This window comes from Myodes glareolus, chromosome 8, assembly GCF_982192425.1.
Source record: "Myodes glareolus chromosome 8, mMyoGla1.1, whole genome shotgun sequence".
NCBI classification, from domain to species: domain Eukaryota; kingdom Metazoa; phylum Chordata; class Mammalia; order Rodentia; family Cricetidae; genus Myodes; species Myodes glareolus.
Genome location: NC_142033.1, coordinates 88,163,168 through 88,189,852, shown reverse-complemented (window position 1 = coordinate 88,189,852; position 26,685 = coordinate 88,163,168). Strand labels below are relative to the sequence as shown.

Below are 26,685 nucleotides of genomic sequence, written 5' to 3'. Positions count from 1 at the left end.
CCCTTATCAGGTAGCTTGTTTCTGAATGCTTATGGTTAATACAGTGTTCAAGAAATTGCAGATGCTTCGTAGGATCCCACTTAAGAACTTGCTCCTGAACCTCTCAGTGCACAATCCTTGTAAGACACAGGGTCTTAGCATTGTCTTAACGTCATTGCGGATTGTTGGGGGTCATGTGATGTGCCCTTAATTCATTTTTTTTGAAATATGTCAAAGGGAAATTATGCCAAGATTCTCTTTAATGATTAAGTAATAAGGTGTTGACTGCTTGTCACTACATGGGCTAATTGGGATGCTCATTCCCGAGCCTTTGTTGCTTTGAATTAAAAGTTACTTGTTTAGCATGTATGTTTTTATTGTTATTTTCTGCTTGGCTTTTGTATTTATGTATGGTTTCTGAGTGGAGATAGATTGATTCTTAATAGGGGTGTTTAAAACATTTAAGAAAAACAGTAAGAGAAAAAGTATAGGCTCTATTAGACTATGCAAATAGCCGAGATCAATTATATTGTTAAATGTCAGCCAGGTTTAAATGCTAATAGTACATATTACTACATTTTCCTTTCCTAGCCCCTCTCCATCTCCTCCTTCCCCCATCCTTCCCTTCCAGTAGAAGTGCCCAGTGCAAGTCCCATGATTAATAGAAAGCGATGAGACTCACGCTACTTTGTACAAAGCAAAAGCTTAACTGTAACTGCTGCTCCTGGTTTAACTAGCTCTGAGGCAATAGGTCACCCCAACAGCAGTTCTCCCACTGGAATGACTCCATTGCTCGCCCTTCAGAAGTAAAGAGAGTGCCTACTGTAACTGTTGGGCTAACCTACAGACTCATCTTAGGCAATGGAGAAGCTTAAAGAGCAAAGAGAAAAAGGAGCAAGACATAAAGCGTGGGAATGTGGGTACTTCTTTCCAAAAAGCAACCGATATGCTGCAATTGCCCAACTCTGACAGTAAATTTCGAATCACTTTGTTTTCAGACCCTCATCTGTTCATATCTTAAACTGTTTGGCACAATCCAAAAGATGTAAACCCCAGCTGTTGCTGGGCGATGGAAGGAAAAGCACTCATGGAAACTTCAGACTCGAAAACTAGACTGTTTGTGGGTCTGTAGCTGGGACATGGTTATGAAGGCCAGGCAAACAGGCTGCAGTCTTAGCATAGGGCCTGCTATTGTTATATGGGCAGCCTAGCCTTCCTTCAAAGTACATGTGGAGAAACTGCAAAGAACGGCAACAACTTTTATTAAGATTCTCACCATAAATGAAAGTAATCTTCAACATGGATTCAGATGAAACATTTTCATAGTGGCAACTTACGGTCTCCATTGCCAAAGCAGTGTTTTCTTATGAAAAGTGAGCATGTTGAAAATGTAAAATTGTAAAGTGTATGGATGTGCTTGTGTGTGTGTGTGTGTGTGTGTGTGTGTGTGTGTTACTGGAGATTGAATCCTAACTACATAAGTGCTCTACCATTGAGCTACACCCGAAACCTAGAGTTTTTTTTTTTAATAAATAATCATTTAATCATCAAACACAACCCAAGGATGTATACAGAAACTTCTAAAGGAAAGTGGGCATGCGGCCAAATTCCTATAGGGCCTACCAGGGAAAATCAAAAAATGAACATGAAGTAAGACTTCCTGTAAGGAGGTCTATAATTCAACATTATTTGACTCCACTGTCAAGGAAATAGTTGGAGGACAGTAAACTGATACGATTCTCAGTCATTTTTGTTACACAGTCTTAAATGTTTGCAACTGTCACATTTTACATGGCCTTTTTTGGATTATGACATCTGTCATATTTGTGTTGAAGTAGTACTTAAACTTATGCAATAATTGAAACAAAATCTCTTGCCATTTCTCCCAAGGATAAAAAAAATTGATATTTCAGATTAAATACAGTTATGGGAAATATTCCTTTACAAATAAAGAGATGAAAGTAGATGTATATGACACAGTTTATCTGTCGGTTGTACAGATGGTAAAGATTCTCAAAAATCCTGAATGAAAGAGAACTGTAAATCACAGGAGGCTTGCTCTTCTTGCTCAGCAGGAAGTATCCAGCTGTGACACTTGTTTAAAGTTAGGATCTACAGCACTGGAGAGATGGCTCAGTGGTTAAAGCCATTGTTGTTCTTCTAAAAGACCCAGGTTTGGTTCATAAAATTTGCATGGTGGATCACAACCATCCATAACGCCAGGTCTCGAGGCTTCAATACCCTCTCTGACCTTTGCAGGGACCAGACATGCACAAACACTCATACGCATAAACATAAATAAATAAGTCTTAAAAATAAAAGAAAGTTCTGGTCCAGGAGATGGGGTGTGGTTCAACAGTACAGCGCTTGTCTAAGCAAGTGTGAGGCCTCAGGTTCAATTCCCAGAACTGCAAAAACAAATTTTTTATGTAAAATAAAAATTAAAAAAAACTCAAAACATGCTGGGTGTTGGTGGCTCACCCTTTTAATCCCATTGCTCTGGAGGCAGAGGCAGGTGGATCCCTGCGAGTTCAAGGCCAGCCTGGTTTAGAGAGCTAGTTCTAGGACAGCCAGGCCTACACAGAGAAACACTGTCTCAAAATAAATAAATAAATAAATAAATAAAAATGATAAAATAAATCTGCAGAAATGAAGGACAATTGAACCTTTATGTAGTATACAAGATAAAAGACTATCTACCCCCTTTCCTCAGTTTACTATGCTGCGGTTTCAGGGCAATGGGGCTGGGGGAAGCTTTGTCATTTCTTAAACAGCCTCTCTAGGAAATACACCAATATTGATCAGTTGTTACGTTCTTCACACATTACAAATGTGACATTTTAAATAAATGGTATAAAGTATACTTTGTAGACTAACTGAGAATGCATCTTTAAATATCTGTAGGAGAATCCAATTTCAATCAGTTTAATACAGTCAAGAGAACAGAACTGGAGCAGTTGCAGTATTTCACCGGGCTGCCTAGGATACATTCCCAGACAGCTTCTCTTAATCCAGAGACTATGCTCTCATTAAACAAATATAAATGTACAAATCTTGTGAAATTGCATGTTTTTCACTTGTTTCAGAATTCCCAAAGTCCACTAATACACAAGATAAAGTATTTATTCTCTAGCAAAAGGCTTATCTCTAGATTTATGCAATTATATCATTTATTGTTAGTATAAATAGACATGGTCAAATAAAAATTATGGCCAGAATCAAGTCATGAACTTTTCTGAAGTTATTAAAGGATGCTGTTGTGGTTATTCCGTGACACGTGCACCAACGTGTGTGGATAAACTAATGGAGAATAAATAACTTATAAAAATGAACATTACATTATTTATAGTTCTCAGAAATACGTTTCTGTAGTTGATTGTTTTGGCACTTCAGGACTCACAGCCCACAGAGTTATGTTCACAAGCAAAGGACTTGCCTATGCCGTGTGACACCTCTGAAAATCTTAAATGGAAGGATGCACTCCCACCGGCAAGCACTATTGCAATCTGCACAGGCATGAAGTATGTTCTTCTGCAGATGGCAAACGCCATTGCAATCTGCATGTGTGAAGTATGCCTTTAGAAACATCCACAATCTTCCATTACTTTAATAAGATTAATCAAATCTTATGATTGTGCTGTTTTCTTTTGCGTTAAGCATACACTCTTAAACTGTAGAGTGGGCTTAAGCAGAGGGTATTTTGAGTCATTTAGAACTTGTGACAGTGAATGACATTTTGAGTGATCTTGGGATTACCGTAAAATCAATATATAGCGACTCTTGCATCAGAGCTGGACAGCACCAGGTAACCAGGAGGGATTGTGGGTGGAAGTCTGTGGCCTCTCCTCCAGGGCTGCCTGTAGACGCCTGGCTGTAGGTTCCTGTAGCAACGTGGAGCTGCAGTTCTTGCTTGTCTGAATCACTTTGGTTTTTCCTCCCCGTTTTGCAAACCTTTTCTGCCTGAGATTTGATCTTGAGTTGCCTTGTGAGCTGTTAGCCTAGCGTTGGTCGGTTTCCAGGGAAGATGTTCACTGTTCCTTCAGAACAGGAATACATAGTGACCAAACCTGTCACATTGCCATCATTTGCTTTATAGTTAGGAGAAAAAGTGAAAGGTGTCAGTCCTGTTTAGGTTCTGGGGCTGCCGACCCTGGGTGTGCAGATTCTATACCTCTGCACTTTTGCTTTTGTGACTTTAATGGCGTGTTTTGGTGATGGCATTCTTAACCAATGGTCCAGGCTTGGTCCTGCATCTTCATGATTTGCATTTTGTTCTGAATTTACATTTCCATCATGTCCTACAGAACCACTTGAAGGTGAAGTGTGTTTTAGAACTCTGGAAAATGAAATTTATACAGAAATTGATACAGCTGTCGAAGGACAGGGACAGAGCAGTTTGAAGTAAACTCGGAGCTTTCTCGTATCGTCTCGACTTACAAAAAAAAAACTTCTCTTAAAAATTGTAAAAATGAAAGAATAAGGATTTCTTTAACAGTAAAACACCTCTTAAAAACTCTGCAGCTGTTTGGACGTTTTCCTTAACATTAACTTAATTTGATAGGTAAGCTATAATTAGCCAAGGCCCGTAGTGTTTTCTGTTATTCAAAAGTTATTCCTCAGTGGTTTCAAAAGTTAATTTCAAACTGAATGGTGTACAGTATCTGATATTCCAAGGCATGCTTGCACTGTTTACATGAAATGGCCTGTTTGTCTACAGGGCCTCAAAGGAGAGATCCCTCTGGGAGGTGGGCTAATGATTTCTACAATGTAAAGTCAAAGCAAACTCCCTGGAGCCCATGCGCTCCGCTCTTTGGATTGGTTTTACATGTAGCCTTCCTTTCTATTTATTGGAACATGGATGCTACTCCCTCTGAAGTTAAAACAGAAACTGTGTCCTTCATGGGATACAACTCATACGTGGTATCTTAAATCTATATTCATCATAAATACCAGCGATATAGAGATGAAACTAAACATGACATCAAGCAGGGAAGATTTTTGCAGCTATGCCAGTATAATCAGAAGAGAGGTCAACAGCAGAATGCAGTTGGGCATCTGGGGTTTAGGTGGAGCATTTAGTTGGTGGTTGCTATCAGACATGGAGTTGTCTTTAATCCCTCACTAAAGAGAATTTTAGGGTACAGATTCGTTGTAACTAGCCACTGAATATAACTTTTATTTGAAGTTGTCATTTGGGAGTCTTCCGAGTTACCACCTTGTCTTTCACTCTTGAACATGTCAATCGGTGTGGTATTTCTTTATATTCCATCACTTGCATAGTTTGGGCAAATGACTCTACAATTCTACCAAATATGTGAAGTTTTTCTTCACAAGACAGGCATGGCATTTCTGCTCAAGGTGACATCTACTCACATAGATAATGAGGGTTACCCTAGTGAATGCATACTGCCCTCTATCACAGGGCCATTTCTGTCTGCCCATGCTTCATAATTCCAGATTTAAACACATGGAGCCAGCATCATCTTTTCGTTATTATTGTTTGGTTAGTTTTGAGATAGGGTCTCCTATACAGCCCTGGTTGGCCTGTAACTTACTATGTAGACCAGGGGTTCTCAACCTTCCTAATGCTGTGACCCTTTAATACTTTTCTTCATATCCTTGTGACCTCCAACCATTTAATTGTTTGGTTATTACTTTATAACTGCAATTTTACTACCATCATGAACCATAATGTAAATATCTGATATATGTAGGATATTTGCTATGTGACCAACAGGGTCACAGCCCATGGGTTAAAAACTTCTCACTGATGTATACCCATCTGGCCTCAAACTCACAGTGGCCCATTTGCCTCTGCTTCCTGGGTGCTGGGATTAAAAGTGTGCACCTCCACACAAGGTGACCATATTTGTTTTAGTTACTGTGATTTTCTTGACCATAGTTTGTAAGACAGAAAATCAGGACCTTCACATTTTGAACTGAACTTACTGATAAATGATTTTTTTTAAAGGAAACCAATTGAGTAACAGACACACCTAGCTTCCTTTCTTTCCGTGTTTGCTTTGTCCCTATCATGTGCTAAAAATTTCTGAGGCATATTGTTCATCAAGTTTTCACACCAGCTGTTTTGATGTCATGGCCTATGAATTTGCCACGTTTAAGAATTTTACAAGCTGTGTTCAGTAACAAAGTGATCAAAAAGCTGGTAGACTCATTGTGCCGTGTACGCAATTACACAAAGCGAGAGTGGCCTACCAATGATTCACGCCCTATGCTCGTCAGGTGTTTTGTTGATGATCAAATATTTTTATTCTAATAATTATTCAAATCCAGCCACAATCTGAATCTGAGTGAGTTTATTATAAACATTTCTATGTTGCAATTGGGAAGTTGCAGCAACTCAATTTTCTTTTCCCAGTTACCCTGCTCATCTCATTAAGAGTATTGTCTTTACCCCACTGTTGGGACATTCTGAAGGTTCACTTGCCACCCTAACAGTGAGGTACATGAGTGTTTAATATTTATTAAGGGCATGTAAAGAACATGCCAGTATTTAAGAAAGGATAATAAAACATTGGAAAGTCAATTATGAAGGTTTCCCTCATATCTAGTATTCCTGACACTTAAAACAGTGAGATTAAGCCCAGGACATTGTTAATTTGGGATGTGGTTTAAGGGTGGCCTTCTGGTGACTGGGTGTTTTTAACAAGGGGGCTTTAATACTGGGCACTCTGGCCTGAAACCCACACTATTTTCAGTGACCCTCAAGCTAAGGGCTTGACTAGAGAGAAGCTGGACATTCTGGGAAACAAAAACTCTAATTCAATTTTGGGAAGATCTGAGAAGATCCTCTGAAAACTGTATCCTACATAAATTACGGGAAAGGGTGACTCGTCTCCTCCCCATGTCAAAATTTAAACTGCCAGGGAGTTGAAAGATTCAGAAATCCTTGAAATAACAGAATCAAACTTGGTTGGAACTGTAAGCATCTAGAAATACTTCTTCAGATGTGTGAGGAGATTCGACGAGGTTTTATCGTAACGACCACCAGCATCGGTGTTAAGAGAAAGTTTCCACGGTGGGTGGAGGAAATAGGAGCGTACAGTAACTGTTTCTTTTTTCTTCCTCGGGCAAAACCGAGGGCTTTTTTGGTGTGAGAGTAGAAGTAGAAAAGGTAAAATTTTGGAAACACTTGGGAAGTAAAGCAACCGGTTTGCTGACTTCTTTTTCAGGCAGTTGGTACCCCAGAAAAATATAGTCTAGGGACTGAACACTCAAATTTGAATGCGGACTTTGCTTGTGAGGGTAAATTACTTCCCCTTGGGGAGCCTCGGTTATGGAATTTCTGAAACTGGGAATAGTTAATCTCCACTCACCCAGTCACCATGAGAACTAAGGAGAACCATGCAAACTGTGTCAAAGAGTGCCCCCAAGCACTGTATTAAACAACACGCTTGCTTTCTTTTTAATTACACTCTGCCTATCCTTCTAAAACATCAATTGACTTGGCAAAAAGAGACTGGGTACTGGTTTGATGGGGGTATTGTTTTATAGAACATTTTATAATTATAGTACCTCAAGAACAATATAATTGTTACTTTGAGTAGGTCACTATTATTCTGATATCAATCATGGACTAAAAAGAGACTGAACTGGGCATACACCTGTAATCCCAGAACTCCGGAGCCCATGAGGTATGAGGATGGAAAGTGTGAGGCCTGGTTGCCTAGTAAGAAGCTGTCTCAAAACAAAACAAAACAAAACAAAACACCCCCCACCAACCCAACCTCTCCACCAACTAAACAAACAAAACAAAACAAAACAAAAACACGCAAATCAAAGCAGCTAGGTGTGGTGGTGGTGCACACCTATAACCCCGTCATAGGGGAGGTGAGCTAGGCAGGTCTCTGTGAGTTCAAGACCAGTCTGACTTGCAGAGCCTTAGGCCAGTGGAGCTACTTAGTGAGAGGAGAGAGAGAAAGAGAGATAGAGAGAGAGAGAGGGAGAGAGAGAGAGATTGAGATTGGCTGAATCTGCAGACAGCTTTCTGAGATATTGTAGCAAACCACTGAAAACTCACTCCTTTGACACAACCCAGATGTCAGTACTGGATGAATCCTTTGCTAATTACTTTCCCGAGATGATTCCTAGAAGTGAATGTACTGCGTTCATCACAGTTGTTTAGAAGGCCTTGTCTCCTCGCGCTAAAGATGTGTGACGCATCCTTGGATGTTCTTGCTGGTACAATGCTTGCTTAGAAAGTTTGTGGTTTGTAGCTGTTTCATCTAAGAAACCTTTGGGTTTATCTTAATGTCTCCAAAGGACAAGTATCAAGTTTCAAACAGATAATAAAACAGTAACACACAAACAGTCTTATAAAAGGGACTTTATAAGGCTGGGCATACTAACATTTAGTTATAGAAGTGCTGGAACTATGATACAAGTTTCATTAGGAAGTTATTAGATGAATGGATAGTATGGCTTGAAATAACAGGAAATAAATAATTGCAAATACGGTGGTACTACTTGAATTAGAGCTCTGTTTGTTTCAAAGGTTAAACTCTGTGAACTACTGTTCCAAGGTATTATTTCCAGAGCAACAGAGAAAAGGCAAGGTGATTGTTCATTCATTTATTTTTGAGATAGAGTATATGTCTATTGCCCAGGCTGTTCTTGAACTTCTGTAGTCAGCTTCCCCTGTTGCCGGGACTGCAGACTTTCCATTGTCCCTGCCACAGATCCTTTCCCTCTGAGACTCTCTGGAATCAGACTTTCTTTTTTCTTCTATTCATGGCACTTGATTCCCCTCCAACAGCCTCCTGAGTAGAGTTTGAACACTTAGTGCACTTGAATCTTCTCTGAATCACTCAGCTAGTCTTTTGCCAGTTTTGAAACTCGCGTTGTCAATACTTGTCCGTTGCCCTTTAGCCGTGGCTATTATTTTGCCTTCTAACCTGTGGAATGTATTCGTGGCAAAACCTCTTGTCTTCTGAGACCACCGTGAGGTTTTCAAGGCATGGTGTTAATACTGATTCTCCAAACAGAAAAGTGGCCGCGTGGATCGGTCGGGCATGTGCATTGAAACCTTCTCAGTGCCCCTTTACATTTATAGATCTTTGTTTTGCGGCGTTCACTTTTAAATTCTTCGATGAATTAACTCAACTACGTACACTAGTCGTCCTGAGAGTTTCAAAATAGAGACCTAAAAGATGCCAGCTGTGGAAAGCCAGGATTTTAAGAAGCCTTGGGAAAGATCCTCGATCTGCACTTCCCACTTACTGCTCCTCCTGCGGGTCATGCAGCCAGGCCCAAGGTGCTGAGGATGAAGCATGGGCATTTGTGATGTATCTAAGAGCTAGCAGAGTTAAAATATCTTATCTCATGGGCGAGTTGCTTTTAAATTCCATCATGATGTAATTTAAGGCTTTGGAAACCATTCCCCGCGTGTTTCTGCCTTATGCTCACACGCACTGTGGATACCTACTGCTGTTTGCAGTGCTATGTGCACACGTGCGTGCAACTGGGCTTCAGTGACTCCTGGAACTCACTATGTGCACACGTGCGTGCAACTGGGCTTCAGTGACTCCTGGAACTCACACAGTCTTACCTGATAGAAGGCTTCTCATTTGTAGATGAAATAACTCCTTGGAGAATTATTACCAACGGCAAAAAAAAAAAGCACAAAAATTCTTCCTTCCCCTTCTATATGCCTCATTACACAGAGATAGGGAATTCATTGTTGGGGAAAATTATCATTTGTAGGACTAACTTGTGGTCTCTATGAACTGGGAAATTTAGAAGTCAATTCAACAGATGCTGTCTTTGTTTCCATAAATTGACCACCCCTACTATATATCATTACGCATACAGTAACAAATCACACACACAGTGTAAAGTGTGTGTGTGTCTGTGCGCGTGCAATGCACCAAAGTTGCTTAGTCATCAAGGTTTCACGCTTGTACTCAGCGTGAAGTTACCAGCTAGCACCGAAGTAGCGAGTGCTATGCCGTAGGAATGGCTAGCTAGCCAACAGTATCTGTCTAGAGGAAGAGTTCACAGTGGTGAATACAGTAGGGCTTAGGCTGTGAGCAGAGGAAGTGTGATGGTGTGGTGATAGCCGCAGACCCTGAGAGAGGATGCTGGGCTTCCATTGTCTTACCACAGACTTATCAACTGCTCTAGTTGCCAACATTAACCCTTGGGCTTCTAGTAATGTAGTAAACGCCCATTTTATTGCTCTAGTAAATAGGGGCATAGTAAGATCCTAGCCATGTGTGGTGGCTAACGCCTTTGCTCTCAGCACTTGGGAGGCGGAGGCAGGTGGATCTCGATAAGTTCAAGACTAGCTTGGTGTGCATAGTAAGTTCCAGGTCAAAAGAACTTTGTTTGCCATGCAGATGGGGGAAGGTAAGGTAGTGAGGTAGAGGAAGAGAAGGAAGCGAGAAGAGCAAAGGCAGTTGGTGAAGACAGTAGGATTGTGTGCCCAGGGGACAGCAGGTGGTGGTGGGGAAGAGCATTTCCTGCCTTTACAGGTGACCTGGGTTTGGTTCCCAGCACCCATGGCTTACAACTGCCAATAACTCCAACTTCAGGTTGACCAACGTCCTCTCCTGACATCTGGGGGCATTGCAGTTGTGCCTTAAACAAATAGATAAGCAGACATAGGTATGTATGTGAATGCGTGCGCACACACACGCACATGCACAAATAAAATAAAATGGGATATAACAAGATAAAGTAAAACTGATGTTTGGTGGAAGGAGAGTGTGGGCCACCATTAGCGATTGTCTTCTTACAGCACGAGCAATTGCTTTCCACACTTTGCTACCCTTCAACAAGGGATGCCCTAGAGATGCTTAGTCTCAAATGTCCAGCTTGATGGTTAAGCCGCTTCTGAAAACAGTTGAACTAGTTTAACCTTTAGCATGATTTCTTCATGTGAATGAGTATTTTGCAAGTATGTTTGTTTGTGCACACGTGCATGCAGGTCTTCAGAGGTTAGAAGAGGATGTTGGATCCACTGCAACTAGAGCTCCACATGGTTGTGAGCTTCTTGGGTGGAGCTCTGTGTGGGTGCTGGGAATCAAACGCAGGTCCTCCGGAAGAGCAGTCAGTGCTCCTAACTGCAGGGCCATCTCTTCATCTCCCCACACGTTTTAATATGGCCCTTCACCCCACAGCATCTGTGTATATTAAAGCATTACTTTTTGAATGCTTCTGACATTTAAAAACTAGTAAAAGCTTAAAAGGGGAAGAGGCAGATTTACTCCATTAAAACAAACAAACGAAACAAAACAAAGCATACCGCTTGCCTGAACTTCCTTTGGTTAAACGAATTTTCTTTAATGGGTTCCAGGAATCTCTTCAAATCCTGTAAAGAAGTTCACACTTTTTCTGAATTACTTACATTAAAAGTTGAGAAGATGTAGACTCAAAGGAACATGTTTTGAGAAAAACAAGTTCTCCCAAATCCCTATGAAGTGCAGGTGTCTAAGAAAGAGTGGTTTAATGGATTTAGTGATTGCATGGTGAATCTTGGCTATGAAGCCGATGCAAACGGGGCATGTAAAGATAGCTTTAGGGTTGTATGTTTATCAAATCCTGAATCCTCACTCCTATGAGCATCTTGGCATCCCTCATTCCCCAGTCTTAAGTCTGCACTGGAAAATTAGACCCCATTTTTCACTGAAGTGCTAGTTCGCTTGGCATCTCTGATGTTCCTCTGTATTTGCATCTTTCTGGCCCTTTTCTTTGAATGATCTTTGTTTAAGGGTTTTGTCAGGAATCATCCTGGCTGATACTAAATGTTTCTGAAGACCCATGGTGGAAACCTCAGAAGCGGAAAGTGGAGAGATGGAGTTAATTAACTTTGGCTCTCCTAGTGTGATGAGACGGTGGGACGATGGGATTATGGCATTCAGCAACTCCATTTGCTACAATAATGACTAAGTGTGGAGTGGTGTGCGTGTGTGTGTGTAGGTTTGTGTATGCCCGCACATGCGTGTGCAGGTATGCACTGCATGTGTTAACATGGGGATATTTGACTGAGTGTTTGCATGACCAACAAGCGCACCAGTGCATGAGTCACGTGGATTGGCGATTCTCCTGATCTGGAAGGACTCGGTCTATGTCTTTTGAGAGGCGCCAGCTCTTCTAGGGCACTAGAGGTTCTTAACTTGAGAACCCTGGCGGTTTGAGCGTACATGTCTGTATATAGACAGTCTTCAGACTGTGAACCCTGCTTGTTTCACTGACTTCTTCTGAGCACCCAGAGGACCTCTTCTCCATCAAGATCACCAGACTCAGATCTCCACCGTATCTGAGTGAGGCCAGAAGGGGAGAAGTGTTTCTGTTGTCTTCCAATAAAAGAGATTTAACTTTAGTTTAGAAAAGAGAATTTTCACATTGCTCTGATATGAGTGATGAGTTGGGAGGAAACATCAAATTATTTTGAGTACTATAAAGCTGTCTATAACATTAGTTGCCAAATTAAACTTGATGGGTTGGAAAGAAGCAGACCATTGTGAAATTATGTTGCTCTGGGGGTGAAAAGGAGATCGGTTTGCATTCATAGTACACACCAGCTAGGAGGTAGCCTACCTTAGCCTGCGTCTCTGCTGCCGTGACAAAGATCACGACCAGAAGCAGTGTGGAGGAGGACAGGATGTGGAGAGCTTACAGTTCCACTGCACAGGACATCACCAAGGGAAACCGTGCCAGGAACTCAAGGCAAAACCAAGAAGTAGGAATCTGGAGGCAGGAACTGAAGCAGAGACCGTGGCAGGGTCCTGCTGGCTGGCTGACTCGCTTTATGGCTGGCTCAGCCTGCTTTCTTCTCTGATCCAGGGCCACCTGCTTAGGTGCCACACCAGCCACGATGGTCTGGGCTCTTTCACATCAATCATTAATTAAGAAAATGGCCCATAAACTTGCCTAAAGACCAGTCTGATGGAAGAGGTTCCCACTTCCCAGAGGACTTTGTGTCAGGTTGACAAGAACTGGTCAGTTTACAGCCCAAGACACTGTTAACCATCCTATCTGCGTTCTATCCTATGGCCTGGATACAGCTGTATATAGATGCTTCAGGATTGGCTGGGTCAGTGTAAATTTTCCCTTTAGACCTATAGTCATTGTCACTTGGTTGAATACTGTTGCAGCTTGCAATGTACGTGCGCAGTATGTGCAGGGAAGCAGATTTAGAGGGTTTTTTTTAAGTGTTTTTTCTTAGTACAAAAATAATGGGTTGCATCATGACAGTTGGACACACGTGTGTCATTGTGCTGCGCTCATATTAATTCTCCAGCACCATTCCTTGTCCTTCTGTACCCCTTCTACATGCACTTTCCTCCCTTCAGTACTCCAAGGGGACAGTTTTTATTTTTAATTCCTTGTTTTTTTACAGATAAGGCCATTAACGTTAGAGAAATTGTGACTTGTCTAAAACCGTGTAAGTGGTACAGCAAGATTTTAGGATCTGCCTAAGTCTGTATTCTTTCTTCTTTCTTCCCTTCCTGCCCTATGTTGCAACTAGATATTAATATATTTTACAGTAGCGTATGTTTGTGGGGATATAAATACTTGAGATGTATTTAAATTCTTCAAGTAATCGTGGTTGTTTTGCAATGTTTAATATAAGCAATCACAATATTAAGTATAATTTAACACAGAGCATCCTTCTCTATTGATTAATTGATTAATTTGCTCAAAAAATGTATTGGTGGGGGCTGGAGAGATGACTCAGAAGTTACGATCATAGAGTGCTTTTGCAGAACACTGGAGTTTCCTTCCCAGAACCTATGTCGTATAACTCACAATTGCCTGTAACTCCAGTTCAGGGGGGTTTTAACACCTCTATGGAACCTTTTCAATACCCACACAGAGCACACACACACACACACACACACACACACACACACACACACACACACTAAAAATATTTTAAAATGCATTTTTATGTGTTATTTCCTAGATCAGTAGATATAAAGATGAATAAGACATATTCTGAAGTATCCATTGCAAAGAATTATAGTTGGGTACAACAGGTTACCACAAAGTGACGAGGCTGCAAATGATGGAGGTACAGTTGAGGTGGTTTGAATGTTCCAGAGAGAAAAGCCTCATCCAGGGTCAGCGTGATGTATCAGGACAGGCTGGGTCTTCAGGGCAGAGCAAGCAAGGCAGGTGGAGTGGGGGGGGGGCTTAAGCTTGGAGTGATAAACTGCAGGGGAACTTACAGAGATTCCACGTGGCTGGGTTTGCTGGAATCCAAGGAACAAGGAGAAGAATGGCCCCCAGGGAGGCTCTGCAGGCTTCACGAGTCAGGCTAATGAACTCGGATGGTACTCCATAGGCAGTAGGGAGCAGTTCATTCTGCATCATTTGCTGAGCACCAGCATGGGACTATGCTATGCTTGATACTCAGGACCTCACAGTGAGGAAGCATGGCCATCCCTGCCTTCATGGGACCCGAGCTTTAGTAAAACTTGGCTCTTTCAAGGCTGGGGAGATTTGTGAGACGATCATGCAGTGGGTAGAGCATGTGACTCTCATAGTCATGGGGGGTGGGAGGCACAGATGGTTATGGCTTTTGTTGTTGTTGTTGTTGTTATCATTTTGTTGTGATTTTTGCTTTTGGGGACAAGGTTTCTCTGGGTAACAACTCTGACTGTCTTAGAACTCAGTTTGTAGACCAGGCTGGCCCCCAACTGACAGACACCTGCCTGTCTCTGCCTGCTGAGTGCGGGGATTAAAGGCCTGCACCACCGTGCTCTGCAGCTATTGGGTTTTTACCTTTGAGGGATGGTATGATACATATTAGGATGGAGAATAAAACAGAACAAATAAAGCCAAGTTCCTGCACATCTGAAATGCTAGCACTCAGAAGGTGGAGGCAGGAGAATTGCTGCGAGCTTGTGGCCACCCTGGTCTACACAATGAGCTTCAGGCTAATCAGGGAGACCCCCATCCTTAAACAAATAAGCAAAAGAATGAATAGGAGACCCTTGGGGAAGAGTTTAGCCTTGGACTTGTTGAGTGAAGTAGACATCTTTACATAGTTGGTTATGTAAATCTAAAAAGCAAAGGAGAAATCCATAGATCTGTGGTTCTCAACCTGTGGGTCTCAACCCCTTCACCAAACGTCTACTTCCAAAAATACTTACATAACAGTTTGTAACAGTGGCAGAATGGAAGTTATGAAGTAGCAACAAAATAATTTTATGGTTGGGGCCACCCAACATGAGGAACTGTACTAATGGGGTGACAGCATTAGGAAGGTTGTCAACCACTCCCCTAGATGGAAGTTTAGTTCATGTATGTGCTAGTTCATATTACACTAGAGAGAGGAATTGCTGGAGGAACATGTGAAAGGTAAGAAGAGGCCTCAGAATCCCCCAGCGTCTCTTCTGTAGATGGAGGGATCAGAGTTTATTTTAAAAGTGCAGTTTGTTGAGATAGGACTGGGAAAGTAAGAAACAGTAATTCTAGATAATTCCCTTAGCATTTCTTTCAGTCAAGCTTCAGCCATGGGTTGTCCTGAGCTCTTAAAAGGGCAGTGTTACCAGAGTGAGCTCCTGTCCTTGTCCTGAAATGACCTACAATGAGGAGAGGCCAAGGCTGCCTGCTACCAGCTGACAGCAAAATCCTCTCTCAATAGAAAATACCAGCACCCAAACACTGAAAAGAGAAAAAAAAATCCCAATGAGATTATTATTATTATTAGTAGTAGTAGTATTTTGTGATACGGTTTCTCTGTGTAACAATCCTAACTGTCCTGAAACTCATTGTGTAGAACAGGCTGGCCTCGAACCCTGTCTCTGTTCCTAAGTGCTGGGATTAAAGGCATGCGCCACCACTACTGCCTGATTGCTGACTGCTTTATTCTTAAGAAGTGAAGCAAACAAACCCAAAAAACAAATAATGGAAGTGTTTGAGCTACCAAGCAAGAAAAGATGGAAAAAAAACTGTTGTTTGGTTCAAATATTTTAAATTGTTGTCTTTTGAGACACTAGAATTAGAAAAAAAAACCCACAAATGGAGCTAGGTAATTTTAGATGCAGCATGTATTATTTTCACATCAGCCATGAGGAGCTTTCTGCTGAAGCACTGCCTTCTGCTGGAGCACTGCCTTCTGCTGGAGCACTGCCTTCTGATGGAGCGCTGCTTTCTGATGGAGCACTGATTTCTTATGGAGCGCTGCTTTCTGAAGGAGCACTGCCTTCTAATGGAGGGCTGCCTTCTGATGGAGCACTGCTTTCTGATGGAGCATACTGCTTTCTGATGGAGCGCTGCCTTCTGATGGAGCACACTGCTTCCTGATGGAGCACTGCTTCCTGATGGAGCACTGCTTTCTGATGGAGTGCTGCCTTCTGATGGAGCACACTGCTTTCTGATGGAGCACTGCTTCCTGATGGAGCACTGCTTCCTGATGGAGCACTGCTTCCTGATGGAGCACTGCTTCCTGATGGAGCGCTGCTATCTGATGGAGTGCTGCTATCTGATGGAGCGCTGCCTTCTGATGGAGGGCTGCCTTCTGATGGAGCGCTGCCTTCTGATGGAGGGCTGCCTTCTGATGGAGCACTGCTTCCTGATGGAGCACTGCTTCCTGATAGAGCGCTGCTATCTGATGGAGCGCTGCTATCTGATGGAGCGCTGCCTTCTGATGGAGGGCTGCCTTCTGATGGAGCACTGCTTTCTGATGGAGCACTGCTTTCAGCTTCCTCATTCCACTCGGGACAGTCGAGCTGTGTTTGGAGTGCACTTCACTGTCCTGCAGGTATAGTGTGGGTTCAGAAGTCTTCTCCTCCCTGGCTTGTGTGTAGGCCTGTAACTACTTTCTAGATGAGTGATTCTTTCACTTTTTGAGTCACATACTCCCCTGAGAATTTGGTGGGGAGTTACAGACATTATCACCCAGGAAAAAATATGCAGACAAATATGTACATAAACATAAGAATTGTACAAACGTCTAGCGGTGATGGCACAGGCCTTTAACCCCAGTACTCGGGAGGCAGAGGCAGGCAGATCTCTGTGAGTCTGAGGCCAACTTGGTCTACAGAGTGAGTTCCAGGACAGGCAAGGCTGAGAAGTCCTGTCTCAAAAAACAAACAAACAAACAAACAAAGAATTAGACAAACAAGCATGTACCTAAACACAAGAATTAATAAAATAGAACCGCAGCCCTGAAATATTCCATAGATGGCAACAGGGATTCAGGGTAGGGCCTTTGTTTCAATGGTTTTCTCACAGAGGAGAGCATAGCCTCCACTTATTCTGAAATTATAGACACTGGAGCCAAGAAGCTTCTTGGAGACTTAATTTAGGGCCATGCCTAAGATTTGCCGTTCGTCTAACTCAATACACTGTTGATTCTATTCTGTCATCCTCCCTTGTCAAGTGGCCCCAAGCAACTCACAACTTCACAGATTTATGTACTTAATCATATGCACATATTTTAATTTTAAAATAATGATGCTGTTTGGCGAGACCACATATAGTCAGAGACATGTGTTATTCTAACTGAAACTCCCCAGTAGATGGCTTTTGGGGGAGTTCTTTCTGATTAGGGCTGTCTTACATATTTATACTGGAGGAGCTCACGAGCTGTTTCTGATACTTGCACTTTAATCTTGCTTAATGAACTGAAGTAAGCAGAATTCTTGTTCTGTTTTGGTAACCCCGTGGATTTCTTCTGATGCTCAGCTTCATGTGACTACACCATTCTTGAAATGCTAATACACAATGCTAATTCAAGGAAGAACCACAAAAGTTAGATTTCATTTAAGGGAGCCATGTTCAGTATTCTCAGGCATTCTGAGAGAGGACGTCTATGAGAAGGATATTAGATGGGAAATATGGGTGCCTACTTTTGGGGAGTACACAAATTTAAATGTGTAGGTTGCACACAATTTGGATAAACTGAGGTGGAATCCAACACTGCTTGCATGAATGCCTGTATAATGTGGCCATAGCTGTGAGAAAGGAGGAGCCCCGCATCTAAGACCCAACACAATGGAAATGCAATGAATCGGAATGCCTCACAGATCATAGCGGAATCAGAATTTCCAGCAAGGAAAATCTTTTCATGGTGAATTAAGTGGTGGATGAAGAAAAATGGTGATGAAAAAGGTAGGCACAGATCACAAACACTGAGCTCAGAGCTCACCGCTGAAGATTTAAGAACCTTAGCTAAAGCTATGCAGAATAGAATGTGGAAAATTGAATTTACTAAACAATTAAGCATTGAATTAATCTACATCCTGCACAGTAGAAAAGTGGGGGAGGGAGCGGAGCAGAACTGAATAAATCAGTGGAGCTCATTAAAAGATAGTGAATATATCAGGTCTGGTGTGGCAGAAAGGAGGGCAGTTTCCTGTCTGGCATGGAATGATTCTCTGGTTCGAAGTCACCTTTTTGGAGTCCTGCTCTTAATCAGATTAACAAACGTGTTTCTGATGCGGTTAGCCTGCTGCTCTGTATTTTAGCTTGTTATTGCTATCTTTTCTATTAATTACAAGTCAGATCGCCAGTCAACAATAGTAGTGAGGGACAACATAAAGAAAATGAGAATGCCCAGGAGACATCACTCACAGGATCTCATGCATCCTGAGACTCCCACGGGCTCCTGCAGCCTCCCACATGCCTTGCTGGTCTTTTGTTCAATTACAGTTAATGCAATAGTTTGCCATTTTCTCCTTCTAATTATATTTTCAAGTGGGATTTGTAGCACACAGAAAAACATCCTTTTACATGTCGAGGCACCGGGGTTTTGTGCCTGGCATTGTCTGTCCCCTGGGTGCTGTACCATTCTCTCTGCAGAGCTCTGAATAAACAAGTCCCCCTTTTAGAGCTGCAGTTGTACAAACTGAAAATTTATGCATTAACTGTTTGCATTCTGAGCATGTGTTCCAGATTACATCTTCACAGCATTCTTCTGGTGTGCTTCGAAATATGCGTCTACAGAAAATGCTTCTTCCACAGTTCATGTGTCTCTCCATCACAGAATCCACAGATCAATTAGCACTGTTTTTGAGAATATGCATACCGAGTGACTTAAACATACAAGTGACATGTTCTGTGACTTGATTCCATTTTGGGGGTGGCAGCAGTCTTCGGGCTAAGGGTGGGGTGAAGTATCTAGTAGGGGAGCGCTGGGTCTCCCTTCGGGTTCCAGGGCAGCAAGTCTTGTGGGCAGGGTCTTCCTTTCCTTGGCTCTGGATGTCTGAATTGTTTGATCTCCTCAACCCTTTTTATTGTCTCTGGGATGGGTAAATGGTTTTCAAGAAATAAACAAAGAGCAGTGATTCCGATAAGCATATTCCACTTGTGGAAGGGTTGATAAACTTCACTACAGCAGACTCACGAACTGTGACTGTCTATGACCGAAATGATGTATACATATTTTGCCCATAAGATCATCCTGCTTTCCCACTAATAATCTTAAAGACAAACATCACTTCCCAGCCAAGATCCAGCTTTCTATTCTGCATCCCTCCTACTGCAGGGGATGACCAGTGACTCATGAGGCTGGGTTTGAAAGCAAGCACTAAAAGCTCCTTCAAGTCTTGTCTGGTGATAAAGAGATTTGGGAGAAGTATCACTGTGATTGTTTTCCCTAGGAATTGAATTTGCAGTCAATCTGAATGTTACTTTCCAATGCACCAGTGATGAGAAGCAGCATCTGCTTTCTGTTCAATAGTACAAGAAGGCTCGGCGTGGAGCTGAGTGTACACAGTCCACGTAAATCTATTGTTAGTATTTCCTTTTTGTCTCTGTGCCTGGTCCATTTGCTGTGTACCATCAGGCAAGCAGCTGACACACACTAGCTATTATGGACCTAGGTCAGATTGCTAGGTCTTGAAAGCTCCATCAGGTTTGTCTCCTGGAATGAAGCCGAGGCCTCTGGGAACCCAGTGTTAGAGACTATTCCTCCCGTTTTGCATGTCTAGAGTAGCAGAGTACTCTACCAGAGGGTTGAAAGGATAGCTGAACTCAAGTGGCAGCAAAGCCCCCTTGCCTTGAAATGTTTTAGTTTCCTCGTTAATAAAGCATGCAATGACTTACAGACTGACGCTTATCATCCGGAAGCTGAAACCAGCAGCTATGGAGCCCTGAACTAGGGCCAGTTTTGAAGCAGAGTGGGAAAGCTGGCAATGGTGTTCCCTGCTGCCCTCCCCAATGTGTCCTTGTCTGATGGGATCGCACCCTGTTCGCAGATGGCTCTTACTCAGATTTCTGATTTGTGCCCCCACAGCCCTCTTGGAGTAGAGATCACGATGACACGGCATCCACCCGTTCAGGAGGAACCCCGGGCCCTTCCAGCGGTGGCCACACTTCACACAGTGGGGACAACAGCAGTGAGCAAGGTAGGGACAGGTGTTCTCATTCTCCCTCGCTTCCTGCTCCGTGCTCAGAGGTTGGAAAATCAGCTCAGGAAGTCAGTTCCTATCCCGAGAGCTTCTCCCAGGACAGAAATCCCAGGCAATGTGAGAATCTGTTCATCCTGTTCATGGCCCAATTCTTCAGTGCCATCCCAGCTGCCTGTCACCTGGTCACCATCACGAATGAACTGAGGCGAGATCAGAGAACTAGATGAGGGACATTCCAGGGTGCACAGAGATCACAGCACTGGTGCCCTGGTGCGATGTTCTTAGGACTTTTCAAAGGATCGTGAAGAAGCCTCCATTGATAGTCCAATTAAACAGCATCTAAAGATTCTCAGGAAGAGCTGGCAATCTAGTTCAGTGGTAGAGGGCTCGCCTCAAGGGCTCATGGCCCTCTCAGTTCAATCCCAGCACTATCAAAAGTAGTACATGTGTGTTAAGGCGTAGTTCTTAGAAGGCAAATTGGCGACCTCTGGTAGGTTTCCCTCTGCATTGGGTCTGAGACCATTTCTTGTGGTTTTATTTATTTTCCTTGAGGTTTAGCTTCACTGCAAAGCTAGACTAGACCTAGGAGGAATCTGCTTACTCTGTGTGGCACTTTGGCTAAACACTTTAATCAGCAGGGAGTGTTCATGGACATACATGTTTTATCAACAGGGAGTGTTCATGGACATACGTGTCTTATCAACAGGGAGTGTTCATGGACATACATGTTTTATAATAACTAGTATGAAAGCTTAGCCATCATAGTCGTCTTCAGCAACAAGGAGCCTCGACATCCAATCTTACTTCTGTGGATTTGAATTTTGTGTGTAGTTAAGGAAATTAAAGTTAAAAAATTAAAGTTTGCATCGGACTATGAAAAATTGCTTTACTGAAGTTGCCTCTGAGTCCACAGTAGGTACTGTTTTAGAATTTGATTTTGTAATCACTTTTTTTTTCTGGAGTTTTATTTAGCAAGCAAGGAGTTTGGTTGTCTAACTTAATTGGGGTTCATCAATTAGAACTACAAAGTCTACAATGGATTTAGTATGATTGATTGGAAAACAGGAGCAGGGAAGTTCTTTTTTTTTTAGGCATTTGTGTGGTATTTTTCCCCAGAAATAACTTCTGCAGATGTAATTTTAAGCATTGGAAAGATTTTATTGTTCCAAAAAAAAAAAAAGTTGCTGAGTTCATCAGAAGTAGAAGCCTAGTAAAAATGAAGCCTGGAATAGTAAACCAGTCCAGAGCTGAGGTAGAAGCAGGTAACCTCTGACCTCTGACTTTTACTGGAAAATGATATGCAGCATAAATCCACGAGGCCTTTTCTCCTCTCAAGTGTGTGTGTATGTGTTATGGCATTGCCGTTCAGAGCGTGAGGCTGGTGTCAGCACTTTCCATCTGAGACCTGGCTTGAAGAATTCTCCTTACACTGTGCGTTTTCCAAGAGGTGTAAATGCAATCTAAATTCTCTTTCCTATAACCCAGAACTGCTGCACGGGGTCACAGCCTCGTGTTTTGTTTGTTTCATTTTTGCTTTCGTTTCTTGCTTTAAAGAACATATTTCATCTGAGAATCAGTGGGTCGTTTAGCTGAGGCATTCCGACTTGCCGGCTGAGGAAATGTAGCAGGACTTAGAGCAGGCAAAGCACACGTTTCCTACAGACGATCAGATAAGAGGGTTTTGGGAGGGCAAAATCCAGTCCAGTATCCTCTCCCTGTTGCTGTGACCAGAAATTAGGACTTCCTATGTTTCTTTCATTTGACCAATGGTCTCCCAAAGCTCAGTTCATGACGACTGTGGTTATCCCTGGGAACTGCACACTCTGCATGGGACCAGCTCTCCACCCCTGTTGTTTCTATGCATACTTCTTACATTTAAAGGCCACCACCTATGTGTTTGAAAAATCGTTTTCATAGAAATCATCTCATTTGAATTATCATGACTGGATCATTTTAAAACCATCTTGACTTTGGAGAAATGGCTCAAGCGGTTAAGAATGCTGATGCTCTTGCAGAGACCCTGGCTTCCATTCCCAGTATCCACGTTAGACAGCTGACAGCCTCTGTATTTCTGGTTCCTGGGAACCTGACACCCTCTTCTGGCCTCCTTGAGTACTGTACACATGCGGAGCATATACAGGGAGAGCTGGCACACACACAGAAGTATATGTAAAGATAAATTCAACAATTTCCAAAACCAGTAGAAACAACCCTGGTGCCAGACAAGGCAGAAGAAGCCAATAAAAGCTAGGTAAGGTTTGGGATGTGCTGAGGTCCCCGTACAATGCAGATGCATCTGTTACAAGTTTACTACACGTGAAAATTTTCCCATCCCACCCTCTTCCTCACCTGCCCACCGAAGAACCTAGCCAGTTACCCCAGAGCAGATGTTGTGTGTTCAGTCTCTCCCACACTAACTTGCAACAGCAGGAAGAGGAGGTATACCTCTAGGCTTCTTTGCTTTCCTCGTGGATTTCCTTTGGCCATACAATGTTATTTCTGCCAGATGCAGAACGATACCTGAAAGTGTCGCTCAGACAACTTGTGGACAATTCCATGCTAACCCAGACCCTTCTAAACCTGTTTCCTCATCCCTGAGACCTGTGACGCTGAGCTTTTGTGAAGCTTCCGGGTCAACCGTGCAAAGTGGCATTGGATACGTCCCCTGTCTGCCTTTTCTGGAAGGTGTGGGAGTGGAAGCTGTGCCAGCCTTTGGCTCACAGTACATATCCTAAGCAGTTATTTCCACAGTTTGAGTCCATTTTAGTCAACTGGATAAATAACAGCTCTCTTAAAAAGATTTATAGATCCTTCAATATGTCTTCATACATTCCCAATAGACATGAATAACTCAGTCTGTCAAGAACATACCCAAAGAGGTGTTGCCCCCACAGACAAGTGCAAATTTCACATTTCAAAACTTTCTTCACTACGCTATTTGAATTGAATTTATTTTTAGTTTTCGCCACTTCATTAGGATATCTGTGGAACAAAGTAAGTAAGTGGGTAAATGGATGAATAGATAGACAGACTGACAGACAGGCAAGATGAACAAGTCCCTTTGGCTTTGCCCTCTGTTAAACAGCCTGGCTTCTGCACAGGGGAAGGCGCTAAGCAGCAATGAAGCCTGTGCTTTTGAAACTTCAAAGACAGTAAGTCATCCAGAAAAATCTCAACTTCCTGGGAAGCTCCGAAGGTGCCGTAGTCCTTCCTCAGAGCTCCAACAATTTTGGGGGTACTTGAATTCCTGATCTATTTTTATATTAATAGCTATTATAATTAATAAAATAATTTTAGGATGAATTTTGCATAAGGATGAACAAACAAATAAATCCAAGTATAGGCATTCAAAAGAGAATATGGATAGGTCTATAATTATGAAGCTACCGAGCCTATTATGGTTCAGAGACTTAATGTTAATTCGTTGTATCTGAATCGGTTTTCCTTTCATTGCTGTGACGAAATGTCTTGAAACAACTTAAGGGAGGATTTGTTTTTACTTTGCCTCACATTTTCGAGGGCTGAAATCTTGGACATGTCTTGCCCTCTTGTACTGCCATTGCTTGTGAGCCCGTGTGTGATAAAGCCAGACATGCTGTGCAGCATGTTGGGGAGCAGGGTGTCACTCTGTGGTAGACAGCAAAAGACAGAGTAAGACATACTTCAGGGACGTGGCGCTGTGACCGACTGCCTCCAGCCAAGCCCCACCTCCAAATCACCCATCCAACTATGAATTTGTCAATGAACTCATCCATTGATGAGGTCTTAAGCCCTCATGTCTACTTACCTTTCAAACAGCTATCACCTAGAGGCCACACCTTGAACACAGGAACTTTCGAGAAGACACGCCATATTTCAGTCAGAATACTTTCTCTTCCTCAGCTGAAGTCACTTCCCATAGCACCGCTTCCTGTGTCGACCTCCTTCATTTCACATGAACACTTATGACTCCTTTCTAGAAATTGCTTCTTTAACAGAGAAATCCTTTAAATCGGCACCAAGAAGGGAGGGCTTCATGTCTGTGGGTTGCGAGAGAGTTTTATGGCTGTTCCTATAACACTGATGTTGTCTGCTCTCTAACTTCGTTCAACGGATTTCCAAAGACGTTAGAGAAGAGACATTTTTTCTTGGCTCTCTGCTAGCTTCTCATTGCTGGAGAGAAACGAAGTCGAGGAGGAGGGCTGGAAGGAGGGCTGCTGTCAGATTCAGCCCTGAGATCCCAGATGCTGGGCTGCGCAGGCGCTGCAGAAAAGGGAGGAAAGGGCGTGCTGCTTGACAGCGCTCCTGTGCGGTGTGGCAGGAAGTGGTGCACGTTGGCACGTGTGCCTTTCAATAGGACTCTGCTAGCCTTCGGTTCGTGGCCGTCCTGCCGAATGGAGCGCAGTTCTTTTGCAGGAATTAATTTGGAGTGGAATATCTAGCTAGTTTAGGGCCTCTTCCCACTGGCTCCAAACCCTTGCTCAGGGAGGATGCAGCCCTTCTGCCTCACAAGCAGTTTTAGCAATGATTGGCAGAATTATGAGTTTGGGCATGTCTTTCTTCTTTCTTTCTTTCTTTCTTTCTTTCTTTCTTTCTTTCTTTCTTTCTTTCTTCCTTCCTTCCTTCCTTCCTTCCTTCCTTCCTTCCTTCCTTCCTTCCTTCCTTTCTTTCTTGTCCAAAATCAAGAGATCTGACTAGCTGATGCTAATAAAAATAATAGTAGCACAGAAGACAAGGATTGTTGCTTGGGTAGGTATTTCCATCCCCTCCTCACATGCACCAGCTCATGGGGGAACAGAGAAGACAAGAGATTGGCTAAAGGCCACATATTGGCTGGGGGTTGAATTGAGGCTTGACACTGGTGGTCTAACCTCGGAACCCAAGTTCCTGACTGCCGCATACTATTCCGCCCTGTGTTTTCATGTGCCTTATGAACATGAAATGAGGGTATTTGTCAGTCTTCTTTCTGTTGCGAGTACACTCACTCTTCTCCTGTGTCTGTGCTAGGCCAGTGCCCAGTTCTATCATGGCGACAGCCACGCAATGAGTGGGGTCAGTGAGAGGCAGGGGTACTGCTTTGCTGGAGAATGAGGACCTAGCTTTGTGCTCTAAGAGGAACGATGACTGTGCCAGTCACAAAGGAAGCACAATGATTGATATGATTAATTTGTATTCTGTATTAAGAGCCTGTATTATTTCCCACCTTCAAAGACTTATTGAATTGAGAATAAGAGCTTAGAAAACAAGGCAGAATATTTCTCTTGCAGAACATTTCCCACTTAAGGCTCATCTGAGTTTCCTCTTTTGTGAGACTGGAGAGAAAGTATTATTTTGACACTGAAATTTGATGAGAAACATTTCAACCTGAAAGGACTTTAATGATTACAGGAAGCTCTAAAAAAAAAAAAAAAAACCACTTGTGAACTTCTACTGGGGGCAGGATCCAATCAACAGAGCCGCGGGAAAACAAGGGACGCTAAAGTAGTATGTTTCTTTAAAGGGGATGTAATTGAAAAGCACAGCCGTTTCTATATCATTTGGTACCAAGAGTCGTGATGCCTGCCCCCGCCCCCTCCGTGCCAGCTTTTGTATGAGTTCAGGCAACAGAGAGGCAGAAGGCAGTTCCCTGTGCTATTGAAGGGAATTTCAAGGCAGTTGTTCAGGCCTGGGAGGCCAGCAGGCAGAGCTGCTGGAGAGGGGGGTGGGAGACCAGGGGAGGGAGGTGGGGAGGACCACATTGTGTTCCAGATGACTGAGCAAGGATTTATATACCAGCTCGCCTTTTTTACATGAAGAAGAAAAGTAATAACAGCCCAAACCCAAGCATTTGAAACAGTCAGCTGTCCCTGTCCGGTGAATAATGGGATAGGTGAGAAGGAGCTCTCTGATTGGATGTCTTAATGAGCACATTTCGCACAGAGTTGGGGCTGCAGTTCCCCTTGACCTTTGCCCTTTATTGACCAAACTGACAGTTCATTTTTCACGTACTTCCAATTATGGCTTGGCTTAAGTGTTCCCCTCCCTCCTTTATTTCTTTTCCTAAGGACAACTTGAGAGTGGTTGAGGCCACAGAAGATATTTTAATTTGAAAAAGTTCCACAGCTCCTCAGGTTTAGGTTGTAATCTGAAGCTGCTCTCTGTTTGCCGTTTTTCAGGTGAAAACATCAAGTTAATACTGCTTGTTTAGAAACAGTTACCGTAAAAAAAAAAATCCAACTAGTTTAAAAATATTTGTAACTTTGGAAATGAAGTAGTTTTAAACATGCTTCCTTCCTTTCTCCTTTTTCCTTCCTTCCTCCATCCCTTACTTACTTCCTCCCTCCCTCTTTCTCCTTTCTCTCTCTCTCTCTTTCTCCCTTTCTTTCTTTCTTTCTTTCTTTCTTTCCTTTCTTTCTTCCTT

The 26,685-nt window shown here is 42.7% G+C and overlaps 1 protein-coding gene across 5 annotated transcripts in view; it reads left to right on the top strand.

Moving 5' to 3' along the window:
• Positions 1 to 26,685, top strand: part of Meis1 (Meis homeobox 1) — a 140,631-nt gene that overhangs the window by 13,163 nt on the left and 100,783 nt on the right. For 4 of the 5 annotated variants that reach the window (XM_085692239.2, XM_048435481.3, XM_085692241.2 and 1 more), the window contains exon 7: positions 20,192 to 20,303. The exons of the other annotated variant lie outside the window; for it this stretch is intronic. In XM_085692239.2, the coding sequence (XP_085548365.2) occupies positions 20,192 to 20,303 (112 nt within the window). The remainder of the gene's footprint in view (positions 1 to 20,191; positions 20,304 to 26,685) is intronic. 5 annotated transcript variants of the gene reach the window in all.